At 52.0% G+C, this 13,857-nt stretch overlaps 1 protein-coding gene across 2 annotated transcripts in view; it reads left to right on the forward strand.

The window, feature by feature from the left end:
- The first annotated feature begins 263 nt into the window (after positions 1-263).
- SAXO1 (stabilizer of axonemal microtubules 1) overlaps positions 264-13,857 on the forward strand; it is a 214,118-nt gene continuing 200,524 nt past the window's right edge. Inside the window, exon 1 of one of the 2 annotated variants that reach the window (XM_078675972.1) lies at positions 264-370. In XM_078675972.1, coding sequence (XP_078532098.1) covers positions 336-370 — 35 coding nt within the window. In that variant the 5' untranslated portion in view covers positions 264-335. Of the gene's footprint in view, positions 371-1,325; positions 1,961-13,857 lie in introns of those variants that run through there. The other variant, XM_078675971.1, reaches the window with a different exon arrangement.

A 13,857-nucleotide genomic window follows, 5' to 3' on the forward strand; every position in this document is an offset into this window, starting at 1 on the left:
AGGATGATGGGACCACGCAGGAGGTTATTATGGACTATGGAGGCGTGGCTTGTATATGTGCATCATGGGCAATGTAGTTGTCTTTATTCTAAATTGCATGTTTTTATTGGCTGCTGTGTTTTGCAGTAAAGAAATGAGAAGTATAATCCTCGCCTCCGTGTCCTTAATAGAATTGAAAATTCTTGGTGCGAATGCTAGCAAATTTTTGATTCAAAGATGTCACCCAAACGGCGTGTGATGACGTCAAAACGTCTGCACGTAATCCTAATGCAGGCTGGGAATTACATCAGAACTGCACAGCTGAGGACGCTGTGCGCATCGTGTCCAGAGGCGGAATGCTCCGTGTGAAGAATGCTGGGTGCGCACTATGGTATGCTATAAACTTTTCAAAAGATGCATGAACGAGGAAATGCTAAGATCCTCATAAATTCAGCGCAAACAATTTGAAGGCTTACCAGGTGAGAGGAAAAGTCTTCTGTGGATGTTCAGCAAAAGTTGAAAACCCAAAAACGAACGAAAGACAGGATTTCGAATTCCAAAACAAACGAGAAGGCAGAAATTCTTGAAAACTGGTTACCGCTGGATCAAGGTGTTCCTTAAAGTTCGTAGCCAAATTTTCAGAGCCGGGAAACGCAGGAACGATGCAAACAAACTTCTTTATTTACAGGAAAAGGAACTCCATAACATCCACAGGATGGCTAACCTTCCTTCCACTCTAACTGCTCCAGCTGCACTGTCTAAGACTCCAGAATGCACAGAGGAGAAGATGGAAGGAAAGGAAGGTTTCAAAAATCAACAATGATGCACGCGAGGTCACGTGCTATAATAACAAAGTAAAGCATTAGAGCATTAGGATACAACACAGATGTTTTGCAATCATATATTTGACTGTTTTTTTAATTGGGGTAAAATAACTTAACTGCTACGTTTAAATAATTTTAGACATATTTAAACAATGCCAATTTAATGGAATGATTGTGAAAAATTCTTGGGTTGGGAAGTTGGGGGGGGGGGGTAGGCTATGGTCTTTTTAATGTTTCTTTTTTTACTTACACATGGCAGTCTCAGCCTTAAATAGTTTGAAGACCACTGGGTTCAGGGGTTGAGACAACTGTTGGATACCTGGCATTATTATTATTGTCAAATTAAGCACCAGCGAAGGGTCTTCACCTAAGCGTCCTTGCTGCCCACTTCAGCCCGGGCCGCAGGTGGCTGCAGAGACTTCCATCAAGCCGAGCTTCCACCCATTATTCACGCGCCTTTCGAAGCCTCTTCGCAGAAAGAAGCTCGAGACCCTGTGATGTCACAGACGCATTTCCTGGGTTACCGCCGGCAGCTGGAAGCCGAGGCGCGGGGCCGCCGTTACAATGCGCCCTGCAGAACCCCCACGGCTCGGGCTGCCAGCGAGGGGCACCGTGGACCTCCGCTTCGACCGCCGCCCGCCGCTGTAGGCCAGGCACCTCGCACTCATACTGTACGGCGCCATGAGCAGGCGGGACCGACAAGCCGAGGGCGCCACCTGCAGTCTTCCCACGGAAGCAGCCCTGCCCGCCTCTAAAACACGGGGTCACCAAGCCGATGGCGCCACCTGCAGTCTTCCCACGGAAGCAGCCCTGCCCGCCTCTAAAACACGGGATCGACGAGCCGAGAGCGCCACCTGCAGTCTTCCTACGGAAGCAGCCCTGCCCCCCTCTAAAACACGGGGTCACCAAGCCGATGGCGCCACCTGCAGTCTTCCCACGGAAGCAGCCCTGCCCGCCTCTAAAACACGGGATCGACGAGCCGAGAGCGCCACCTGCAGTCTTCCCACGGAAGCAGTCCGGCCCTTCTGTAAAACACGGGATCGCCAAGCCGAGAGCGCCACCTGCAGTCTTCACAGGAAAGCAGTCAGTTCCGCCTGTAGAGCACTGCAAGCACCTTTCGGCTCGGTGAGGTGCATTTGCCAGATCTGCATCTGCGGGTGAGTAGTGCACGCGGCGGGAGCACCTGAGGGGAGACGGGGCTCATGTATTTTGGATAATTGGATTTAAGGGTTGGAACTGGCGACTGTCAGACTACTAGAATGGCGTGCACTCATGCCTTTCCGTAGCACAACCCCGAACCCGCTCTCACAGGCGTACACCAGGGCAGGTGATGGAAAGCTGAGGGATTACACTGACAATCTGATTACATTAATATGGCGTCTGCGCGAAATGAAACCTTGCTAATATATCAGTTATGGTCTAACATTTAAGACCAGGGAACGACGTGTTTGGCTGTTAAGACAGCCTACAAAAATTCAAATACGAAGCCAAAAGCAGAATTGTGAGTTCAAGACTGTTTAACATGTTCTTTTGATAAAGTGTCCATCGATTTAATGACAATGTTGCACTTTTACATAACTTGTTCTTTATTGTGTAGTCATGGTCTTAGCTTTCTCGACACCGAGTCATCGCATCAGTAATGTTGCTGTTTGTTGAGTGGGCCCACAGGATGTGTTTCTGTATTCAAATTGTGGAGGGGGTACCACCGATGATCGCCTTTGTAAATTGTTGGTTTTATATTTGATCCAGATATTCGTATAATCTTATCTAGTTTCCATTGAGAGACACTTCTTTTGTCTCAGTGTCGTTTTACAGTACTTTGAACTATTTACAACGTCCCAAAGTGACACACAAAGTGACACAGGTAGATGCTGTTTTACATTGTTTGACGTAACTTTTAGCAGTAAAATTGATTCTGAGGAAAATGAGATATAATACTGTGACAAGGTTGCAAATGCACATTATCCAAAGGCCTAGCAAACTTTAAAATAACACGAACATCTGAGTTTTAAATAGCCAGTGATGCTCGTCCTGAGGCTTGTTGTTAAGAAACGCCTACAAGCCCTATCTTCGCTGTGTTCATTATCCATCCATGTTTCAGGCCTAAAAGAAGGTTCTGTTTTCTTGTCCAATGCTGTCTCCTGTGGTAAAAAGCATCCCCTGAAGCTGGAAACTGTAAGGGCAAACCTGACCTCTCCATTGTTTCCCTGACAGTGCAGATATATCATCGGAGTTTTGGCCGACTTATGAAGAGTGTGTCTTTCTTCTTGGGTTGAAATGGTTTCTTCTCTTTCGAACACAAAATACTCATCCTTTTCAGAGGCAATTTGCAAAATGCAGCGACCCACGCAGAAACTGCTTCTGCTTATAGTCTTGCGGTTCCTGGTTGACTGCAGGCCAAATGATGTCATGCCCACAAATCATCTTCCTTCCACTTCTGTTCGACGTTTGCCCCCAGTCAGTGTCTGATGGCTGCACGCTGTCCGTGCTTAGGCTTTGACATCAGTTCTCAAGTCAAGTGGCTTGTGTTTGCATCAGTGGACACTTACTTGGAAAGGCTCCAGGTGCATTGGATGTAAATGCTTTACAGCCCCGCCGTATTTTAAAAAAATGAATAAAGTTGGTATTTATCATGAAATGTTACTTGCTCCCAAAAAAGTATATGATATAAAATATGCGTATGCAGTGCCTAATTTGTAATAAAATAACTTCAAAGCCCAAAAGATTTTTTGGGAGTCACTACTGGGATTTTAGGGCTGTCTAGTCTTGGTTTCACCTTAAGCCTCTTTCTTCCACCACCACACAATTCCTAACTCTTTATCTTGCAAGACTTTTTAATCCCCGATTTCTCCCTTTGTTACTGGTTTTCTTTCCCTTCCTCCTTCTAGCTCAGTTTTCTGATTTTTTGTTATTATGTATTAAAATCTGATAACGTGAAATATATGTCCTGGTCCCCAAAAATAAGTGCTGGTACACACCACTTTAAAGTATATAAAAAGTGCTGAGTTGCTTGTGTTCCAGTTCAAGGAGGACCTGGCCTGGCAGTTCAGGCTGTATATTTTCCCACTGGAGCAGGGTCAAGACTGATTTGCATATGGCTTGGTCCAAGCTGAGGTGGCACAGTGTGTAAAATAAAAATGGATTTCGATGTGGCCCGAGTAATTAACAGTGGCTGAGATTAATTCAAGCATTCCATCCATTATTTTTTTTGTATACTTTAGTGTGTCATCCTAAATGGGATGAGTATGCCAAGACGTGGGTCCCTTGTACACTTTGTCACTGGAACCATGCTATACATGGCTGATGAGCACTAACTAGGGCGGAAACTGGTCCTGGGTTGCTTGTGTTTCAGTTCCGGGAAGACCTGGCCTGGTAATTTGGGCTGGACTGTTCCCACTGGAGCAGGGTCCGGACTGATTTGCCTCCGACTGGTTCCAAAAATAAAGATGGAGTGGGATGTGCTCCAAGTAAGTTATAATAATAATAATAACAATCTTTATTCGGCATATAAATAATACCATAAAAGATACATGTATTTTTATAAAATAAACCATCAGGTAAACAAAAAAACTCTCGAAAGGTTACCACATACCAAACAAAGATAATGTATGTACACTTTCGTTATCCCCCATCTCACAAATTATCATATATCATCCACTCCAACCCATTCTGATTATAATATAAAATTATTATTTGTAATAATCCGTTAAAACTTATACAGCAGCAAGTCATAGTGCAAAGACGCAAACATTTCTCTAGGGTTCAGATCCCCTTCGTATTTCTTAACTTTAGAGTAGCTCTTAAGAAATTAGAAATACAGAAAAGTGTAAAAACATCTGACGACAATTTTAAAAACACAAGGCTACACATGCTTGTCTAAAACTTGATCTTTTAAAAAGGCCCTTCAGATAAATTTTTCTAGGATATGCATAAAACGGGCAGAGTAGGACGAAGTGTAGGGTATCCTGTGGAGACCTATTGTTGCAGCCACAGGGTCCTTTATCTTCTATGTTCAATGTAAAACCCTCAGGAACGGGCAATAAATAATGAAATAAGTTTAATCTAAAATGCGTGAGTAAAAATGTGTTGTGTGAGCTGATTGTAAACATTTAGGGCCCGATTATGATTGCGGTGAATCCGCGTCCTCCGGGCTGGCAGAAGCCACCGCCGGCCCGGAGGATGCCGATTCACCGCTGCGGTGAGTCACAAGACCCCCCGCCAGATTAGGATGGCAGGGGGGTCAGAAAGCCTGTCCGCAGCTTTTCCGCCGCGGTCCCGCGGCGGAAAAGCTCTAATATGGTGGCGGTGTCTATCAGACACCGCCAGCCATATTAGGATGCATGCGTAAACATGCTTTTCCACGGTGGCTTTTCCGCCGTGGAAAAGCATGTGGTCTTTTCGGTTTGGGGGCCCGTTGCGGGCCCCCAGGGTGTCAGGGGGTGGGGGGTTGCACAGGGGGTACCTATGGTACCCCCCTGCTTTTACATGAACAAAGCAGCAGGCACCGCAGAGTGCCTGCAGCTTTGTGCCTGTAAATGCTATACATGCAGTTTTAACATTGCGGCGGGTGCTGCTTCAAGCAGCACCCGCCGCAATGTTAAAACATACAGAATGTGACAGCCAGGGTGGCGGTTACATCCTAATTTGCAGGGAGGGACCGCTGCTGCCCCTGCGGACGGTCCCTCCTCCTCTGGGGTCCGTCCGCCATCCTAATCGGCCCCTAAGTGAGGTTCTATTCCATGTGTTGATTTCACTAATACATATTCTCTCACCGTGGGCTTGGAGAGTTGTATAGCCTCCGATGCCCCATAGCATACTTAAAATGCAGGTCTTTAATGAGTGCCTTATCCTGGGTTCTCGAATTATCAGGGTTTAGGAAGAGTTCTACACGTCCTAGTCTCGAAAGAGAGTCCTTCACATATTTTAACCAGGGAATCTTGAGCCAATGTGCGAGCGAAAGACAATCCTGGAAAACCCTTCTACTGAAGCCAGCCTCTTCATTTGTCCAGACTTTTGCCCAACCTAGTAACGGCTTAACTGCCACTATTTTAGAGATGTATTTGAGCCCAAGTCCTTTGTGAACAATGTATGCAGGGCTGCTTTGCGGTACTTTCAACATGCAAGTTATTATTAGTGGATGAGATGAATTCTAGCATTCTTTTTTTTTTTATACTTTAGTGTGTCACCCTAAATGGGATGGGTATGCCCATACGTGGGCCTCGTGGGAGACTATGGCACTAGAACCAAGATATTCCTGGCTGTTGAGCTTTTACTAGGGCAAACCCGTTCCGGGGTTACTTATGTTCCAGTTCAGGAAGGACTTCACCTAGCAGTTCGTGCTCGACGGTTCACACTGGAGCAGGGTCAACTGATTTGCATTGAGGGCGGGTTGGGGCAGGTGTCCCTTGAGAAAATCCGGGGAACGTCGTTTACGACGCAACTTTTAGCACGCAGTGCTATTACAACACGGTCTTTAAGTCGCATTCTATTACAACGCATGACTCTGGGGGGCGCTCAAGGATAGGAAATACTTTTAATTTACTATCCAACACCTTGCCTAGTGTCAACGGGGACTGGTGTTGGAATAGTAAATTAAAATATTCACTATCCAACACCCCTTTCTGTTATGTGTTGTAAAAGAATGCCTTATAAAAACCGCGTTGTTACAGCATGCGTGCTAAAAGCATGCGTTGTAACAACGTACATCCAGGAAATCCCCTACCTAAAGCCCCTCATCAGAAACCATGAATACAACATTCAGTTCTTTGGGCTAGGGTTTGTAAAATCCGGGCTGTATTTATTAAAACATATAAACTTGGAAAACACATTTCATCATTTCCAATGCACAGTAACCCACAATTTTACATTTCCTTACACAGTTACGTCCTAGCCTTCACAGAGTCACCAATGAATGGAAGTTACCTAACCGTAACTAAGATTGTTCCTGTGCATCTATCACAAGCATCTTCGGAGAGAGATCATGACTGGTTCAGGGACCCTTCCTTGTAGAACCCCATTGTCCAATACCACATTGGGCATGGATGGGCTCCTCCTTTTGGAAGGACAGCACCCACTGATCTTGCATTCCGGGAGTGCCTGTGCAGAGGGCCGTCTGCCAGCCAGGATACCTCCTATGGGCACCCCCATACACTCATCTTCCTCACCCCAAAGGGCCTGCGCTAGCTTGCACCCACTGCGCATGCGTGGGTGGGTGTGAGGTAAGGGCCGCGTGTCACCAACCACCCCAACCCCCGCGCCATTGCAACCTTCTTTCTACTTGTGATGCCACTGTTGATTTGGTTTAAAAGGGGGACTCACATGGACCCGAACTGTTCCACCAGTCATGACCTCACCCGCTAAAAAATATATATACGACATGAATCTGCCCTATAAAAGAAAAGCACAAACATGAATGCAACATACTACAATCACCTGTAAGAGAAAGGTGTGTTAGACTTGAGACATGACTTGACTAGACATGACTTCCATAAAGCCCAGATTACTTCACCAAGCAAGGTTACAAACCTTACCTATGTCACTTTCCACCAAGCCACATAGACCATGCATCCCCGTGGTGCCCTTTGCTCTGGGAATGGTGGGCGGGGAATTTCTCTAACCTGTACAGCTCCCGGGAGCACCACTCAACGAAAATGCGGGGAGGTCGGTGGCTGCAGAGTTGTGGCAGCAGAGCGTGCCATCGCTGGAGGCATGCGGGTGGGGCAGTTACGAGGTCATACTGTGTCTGAGGCGGCAAGGGGAAGAGACCTGCCCCCTGCCTCGCTACAACTTTTATTGGGCGGGGCTGACCACCTTGCTGGGAGCACCCCCTGGAAACATTTTAGTGCTTCCAGGGCAGTTCCCCAGCCAACCAATCTTACAACTGACCCTTCCCCAATGGCCGCAGCAACTTACGCCACAATCCTGTATTCGGGCCCCGGCGTCACCCCCATAGGCTTGGCTCTCCCTAGACAGGTGAGCCTCTGCATTGGCAGGGTCCACACTAAGGTGGTGTGGGGGGCAAAAAACGATGGACTGGGAATTGGCCCCAAGTAATTACTAGTGGCTGAAATTAATTGAAGCATTACCTCCATTTCAAGCTCGCTCTCGCCAAAGACCTATAGTTAGCGTGTCAGCTTTCCAGGAGGACAGCACTGGCCGCGCGCGGCGATTTGTTAAGGTCACGCGCACGAGAACGCGCTCGCGGCCAGGTGCTGTCCTCCTCGAAAGCTGCCTCCCTTCCCCGTGCAGGGCGGGCCGCCGCGCTGCCTGCGGCGACCCGGAAGCATTGCCGGCCAAACCGGAAGTCGGAGCCAGATTACCCTGCGCTGCAGTCCGACACAGACTGGGGCTTCACACCGCCCTCAGAGTCTCTGAGGCTGACAGGCAAGGCGAGGATGAGGTGCTGCTGCCGCCACTTTTCTCTGCCATGGGGGAAAGTGTCCGTTCCATGCTGCCCAGGGGTGTCGGGTGTGCCGCCGACAGTACGGGCGGCTGGACATGGCACTACCTGGCAGAAACACGCCACAAGATGTAATGGCGGCTGGAAAGGTAAGAGGGTTAAACGAGCCTCCAATCTTCCTCCAGGAGGCCGTTGGCCAGACTGATACCCGGGTTACAAAAAATGATATTTCGTTACATAAAATGTGGGCTGGAGCACTTTAACACTGAGCCATTATTACGAGGTAATTAGACTTTTATAATGGCCAATTAAATTTGGAACTTGCACGTTTGAACAAATTCATAGACGGCTGCCAAACAGTGAAAACTGACGTCTAACAGGCAACGAACGACCTCTGACTCAGAGTTCCATCAGATGTACCAAATGAAAACCTTCTAGATTCTTTAGGGCCAGCACCATACCTTTTCACTCCACCTACTGGGCACACTCTTCACTCGGAGTCTGTTATATGCGTGAGGAGAGCGCCCCACCTGCTCGTTGACTTTGGTATGCGAGGGTCCCTGGTGGATGAGAAGCTTGACAATCTGGGCGTCTCCCTTCCAGGCAGCGAGGTGAAGCGGGTAGCAGCCCTTGCAGTCCCCCACGTTCGTTATTGCATCGTTCCTCAGCAGCGCTTCCACCACGTCCCTGCAAGAGAGAAGAAGCAGGCAATCTGAGAAGAGGGGGGCGTCTGTGAAGAGGAAGTGAACGGCCAACACCCCAAAAGTGGCAGCTGAGAGCATCAACTAGGTCGGTACAATGGCTTTTCCTCAATGCAAGCTTCCCATCATGTGCTCCTATACTGTATGCAGAACATTTCGGATGCACCAGTTGCACCCCACACAAAGACCCTGATTAGGAGTTACTGATTACATCAGATACTCTAGTCTAGAGATTGTTTATTGGATTCGACAAGTAACTCCAGTAACAATCTGCATCCAGGAAATCTGGGCATAACATCCTGGTTTTGAATCTTACTGCACGAAAATAAGCACGTTCCGTTAGTTTCTGGGCCTTTTCCCATGGTAGATATCGGCAAGATTGACATGCCAACATTATGCACGGGGAAAATGGTGCTTTTTGACAACCTTTCAAGTGCTGTCATTGGCGTTGGCGCACACATTGCAAGGAGGTACAGCAGGAGCAGTGGCACCGGGCCGACAGGCGTACTGGTGCACTGCACCACATTTATGGGTGCCTTTTTCTACCCAGCCATAGGGAATGGGTCTGTTTTCAGTACTTGCATTAGGACCAATGACACACTTGTTATGCCACTGTGAACAGGTCGGATTTCATACAGGGATGCAGAGAGGATGAAAAGCTCTGTGGTCCCATTCAGTGTATAGCTTTGATCGACGGGAACATTGACAGGCGATGTTTTTACTGCTGGCGGAACTCTGCTCCGGTGAATGAATGTAATCGGTTCAGAGCCGTGAAGAAATCCATTCCATTCCACGTTTATTTACCATTGTAATGCCATGAGTAAAATTGCACCATGAGACTGGCAGAAACACAAAAAGTTTTTAAATAGAAAAATGTGACAAATCCAGGTTTTGACGGGAAACATCATTTACCACGAAGGCATTACCACTACTCACGTTTAACACGTGACACTTACCACGCAGGGTGCCTTCCACGCAGGGTACCTTCCACGACGTCTTTACCACGGGTTAGGGGGGAGACGTGGTATTCCTTCAAGTCGATCTGCGTGGGCATGGGGGGGCAGAGGGAGGGGGGGCTCGGAGGGGGGCTGGGGGGGGTCTCCCCCCCCAAAAATAACAAGCAGGTTACTTTAACAAAAAAACTAACATAAATTTAAAAGAAAGAGGAAAGAGCCTCCCCCAAAGACGGGCCGTGTACGTCAAAAAAGCAGTCCTTTTTTTATTTTGGTATACGTGTTTTGACGCTTGTTTCAAAGGAGGATGGAAGTAAGGGCTCGTGGAGAAAGACGTGAAGGTAAGACGTTGCAACGCGTAGTAAAATGCTACGTTGTAAATACCAGCGTGGTAAAGCCACTTGCGAGGTAAAATTCGCGTGGTAAAGCCATGCGTGGTAACTGAAATCGTGGTATAATCATATATTCGGTTTTGACAGCTCAGTTGGCAATCTCGAGAGAACAAAGTGACACTCTTTGATAGAGTCTATCTTTCAGCTTTAACATTCCTCACGGCGCTGTGACTGCCCGCCCTTCTGAGACGCCGTAGCCCCCCGCCATTACACAGCGGAGCTCTGAACCCGCCCGCGCACGGGCACTAAATTGAAAGCAAGAGGCCAAGTTAATACAGGAACATTTTAAAAGCAGTAAGGCGTCTTTAAAGCGAAACCCTAGCCTGGGTGTCACTTAACCTTTCTTCGCCAGTCCCGGGCGGATGGGAGCCTATGACTGGGGCTGTCAAAAGCAGATTTGTGAGAGTAGATGTACTCACTCAGGATGGGGTGGCATCTGAGGCAGGGGTAATAGCAACTTTGACATATGGCACTTGTGTTGGGCTGTTTCTCTGCTTTTAGCAGTTGTGTGCCCAGCAGCAGTAGTGCCTGCAATGGTAAATGACAGAAGTCGATAGCACAAGTGGTTGATGTGATGATTACAAGTGTTGAAGCAGAGGGGGTGGATGTGGTGGCCACAGGTGTTGCAGGAGCGATGGTGGTCATGGTGGCTATACGAGTGTCAGCAGATGTGGTGCTTCCTGCCATGTTTGCGGTCCATCTAATGGACATGTAGGTAGGTGACTTTGAGCGGCTTGTGGCTCATTTTCATCGTCCAAACTCGCCTCGAGCCCCCAAACAATGAGACAGTCTCGCCCCACACTCCATCCCTCGCCCCACACTCCATCCCTCGCCCCACACTCCATCCCTCGCCCCACACTCCATCCCTCGCCCCACACTCCATCCCTCGCCCCACACTCCATCCCTCGCCCACACTCCATCCCTCGCCCACACTCCATCCCTCGCCCACACTCCATCCCTCGCCCACACTCCATCCCTCGCCCCACACGCCATCCCTCGCCCCACACGCACACCCTCTATCACACGCCATCCCTCGCCCCACACTCCATCCCTCGCCCCACACTCCATCCCTCGCCCACACTCCATCCCTCGCCCACACTCCATCCCTCGCCCACACTCCATCCCTCGCCCCACACGCCATCCCTCGCCCCACACGCACACCCTCTATCACACGCCATCCCTCGCCCCACACTCCATCCCTCGCCCCACACTCCATCCCTCGCCCACACTCCATCCCTCGCCCCACACGCCATCCCTCGCCCCACACGCACACCCTCTATCACACGCCATCCCTCGCCCCACACTCCATCCCTCGCCCCACACTCCATCCCTCGCCCACACTCCATCCCTCGCCCCACACTCCATCCCTCGCCCACACTCCGTCCCTCGCCCCACACTCCATCCCTCGCCCCACACTCCATCCCTCGCCCCACACTCCATCCCTCGCCCCACACTCCATCCCTCGCCCACACTCCATCCCTCGCCCACACTCCATCCCTCGCCCACACTCCATCCCTCGCCCCACACGCCATCCCTCGCCCCACACGCACACCCTCTATCACACGCCATCCCTCGCCCCACACTCCATCCCTCGCCCCACACTCCATCCCTCGCCCACACTCCATCCCTCGCCCACACTCCATCCCTCGCCCACACTCCATCCCTCGCCCCACACGCCATCCCTCGCCCCACACGCACACCCTCTATCACACGCCATCCCTCGCCCCACACTCCATCCCTCGCCCCACACTCCATCCCTCGCCCCACACTCCATCCCTCGCCCCACACTCCGTCCCTCGCCCACACTCCGTCCCTCGCCCCACACTCCATCCCTCGCCCCACACTCCATCCCTCGCCCCACACTCCATCCCTCGCCCCACACTCCATCCCTCGCCCCACACTCCATCCCTCGCCCACACCCCATCCCTCGCCCCACACGCCATCCCTCGCCCCACACGCCATCCCTCGCCCCACACGCACACCCTCTATCACACTCCATCCCTCGCCCCACACGCACACCCTCTATCACACGCCATCCCTCGCTCCACACTCCATCCCTCGCCCCACACTCCATCCCTCGCCCCACACGCCTTCCCTCGCCCCACACGCCATCCCTCGCCCCACACTCCATCCCTCGCCCACACTCCATCCCTCGCCCACACTCCATCCATCGCCCCACACGCCATCCATCGCCCACACTCCATCCCTCGCCCCACACGCACACCCTCTATCACACGCCATCCCTCGCTCCACACTCCATCCCTCGCCCCACACTCCATCCCTCGCCCACACGCCATCCCTCGCCCCACACTCCATCCCTCGCCCCACACTCCATCCCTCGCCCCACACTCCATCCCTCGGCCCACACTCCATCCCTCGGCCCACACTCCATCCCTCGCCCCACACTCCATCCCTCGCCCACACTCCATCCCTCGCCCCACACTCCATCCCTCGGCCCACACTCCATCCCTCGGCCCACACTCCATCCCTCGCCCCACACTCCATCCCTCGCCCACACTCCATCCCTCGCCCCACACTCCATCCCTCGCCCCACACGCCATCCCTCGCCCCACACGCACACCCTCTATCACACTCCATCCCTCGCCCCACACGCACACCCTCTATCACACGCCATCCCTCGCTCCACACTCCATCCCTCGCCCCACACTCCATCCCTCGCCCCACACTCCATCCCTCGCCCCACACTCCATCCCTCGCCCACACACCATCCCTCGCCCCACACGCCATCCCTCGCCCCACACTCCATCCCTCGCCCACACTCCATCCCTCGCCCACACTCCATCCATCGCCCACACTCCATCCATCACCCACACTCCATCCCTCGCCCCACACTCCATCCCTCGCCCCACACTCCATCCCTCGCCCCACACTCCATCCCTCGCCCCACACTCCATCCCTCGCCCCACACTCCATCCCTCGCCCCACACTCCATCCCTCGCCCCACACTCCATCCCTCGCCCCACACGCCATCCCTCGCCCCACACGCCATCCCTCGCCCCACACGCCATCCCTCGCCCCACACTCCATCCCTCGCCCACACTCCATCCCTCGCCCCACACTCCATCCCTCGCCCACACACCATCCCTCGCCCCACACGCCATCCCTCGCCCCACACGCCATCCCTCGCCCCACACTCCATCCCTCGCCCCACACGCCATCCCTCGCCCCACACGCCATCCCTCGCCCCACACGCCATCCCTCGCCCCACACGCCATCCCTCGCCCCACACGCCATCCCTCGCCCCACACGCCATCCCTCGCCCCACACTCCATCCCTCGCCCGCACACGCCATCCCTCGCCCCACACGCCATCCCTCGCCCCACACGCACACCCTCTATCACACGCCATCCCTCGCTCCACACTCCATCCCTCGCCCCACACTCCATCCCTCGCCCCACACTCCATCCCTCGCCCCACACTCCATCCCTCGCCCCACACTCCATCCCTCGCCCCACACTCCATCCCTCGCCCCACACTCCATCCCTCGCCCCACACTCCATCCCTCGCCCCACACTCCATCCCTCGCCCCACACTCCATCCCTCGCCCACACGCCATCCCTCGCCCCACACGCCATCCCTCGCCCCACA

This window comes from Lissotriton helveticus, chromosome 2_1 (assembly GCF_964261635.1).
Source record: "Lissotriton helveticus chromosome 2_1, aLisHel1.1, whole genome shotgun sequence".
NCBI classification, from domain to species: Eukaryota; Metazoa; Chordata; class Amphibia; order Caudata; family Salamandridae; genus Lissotriton; species Lissotriton helveticus.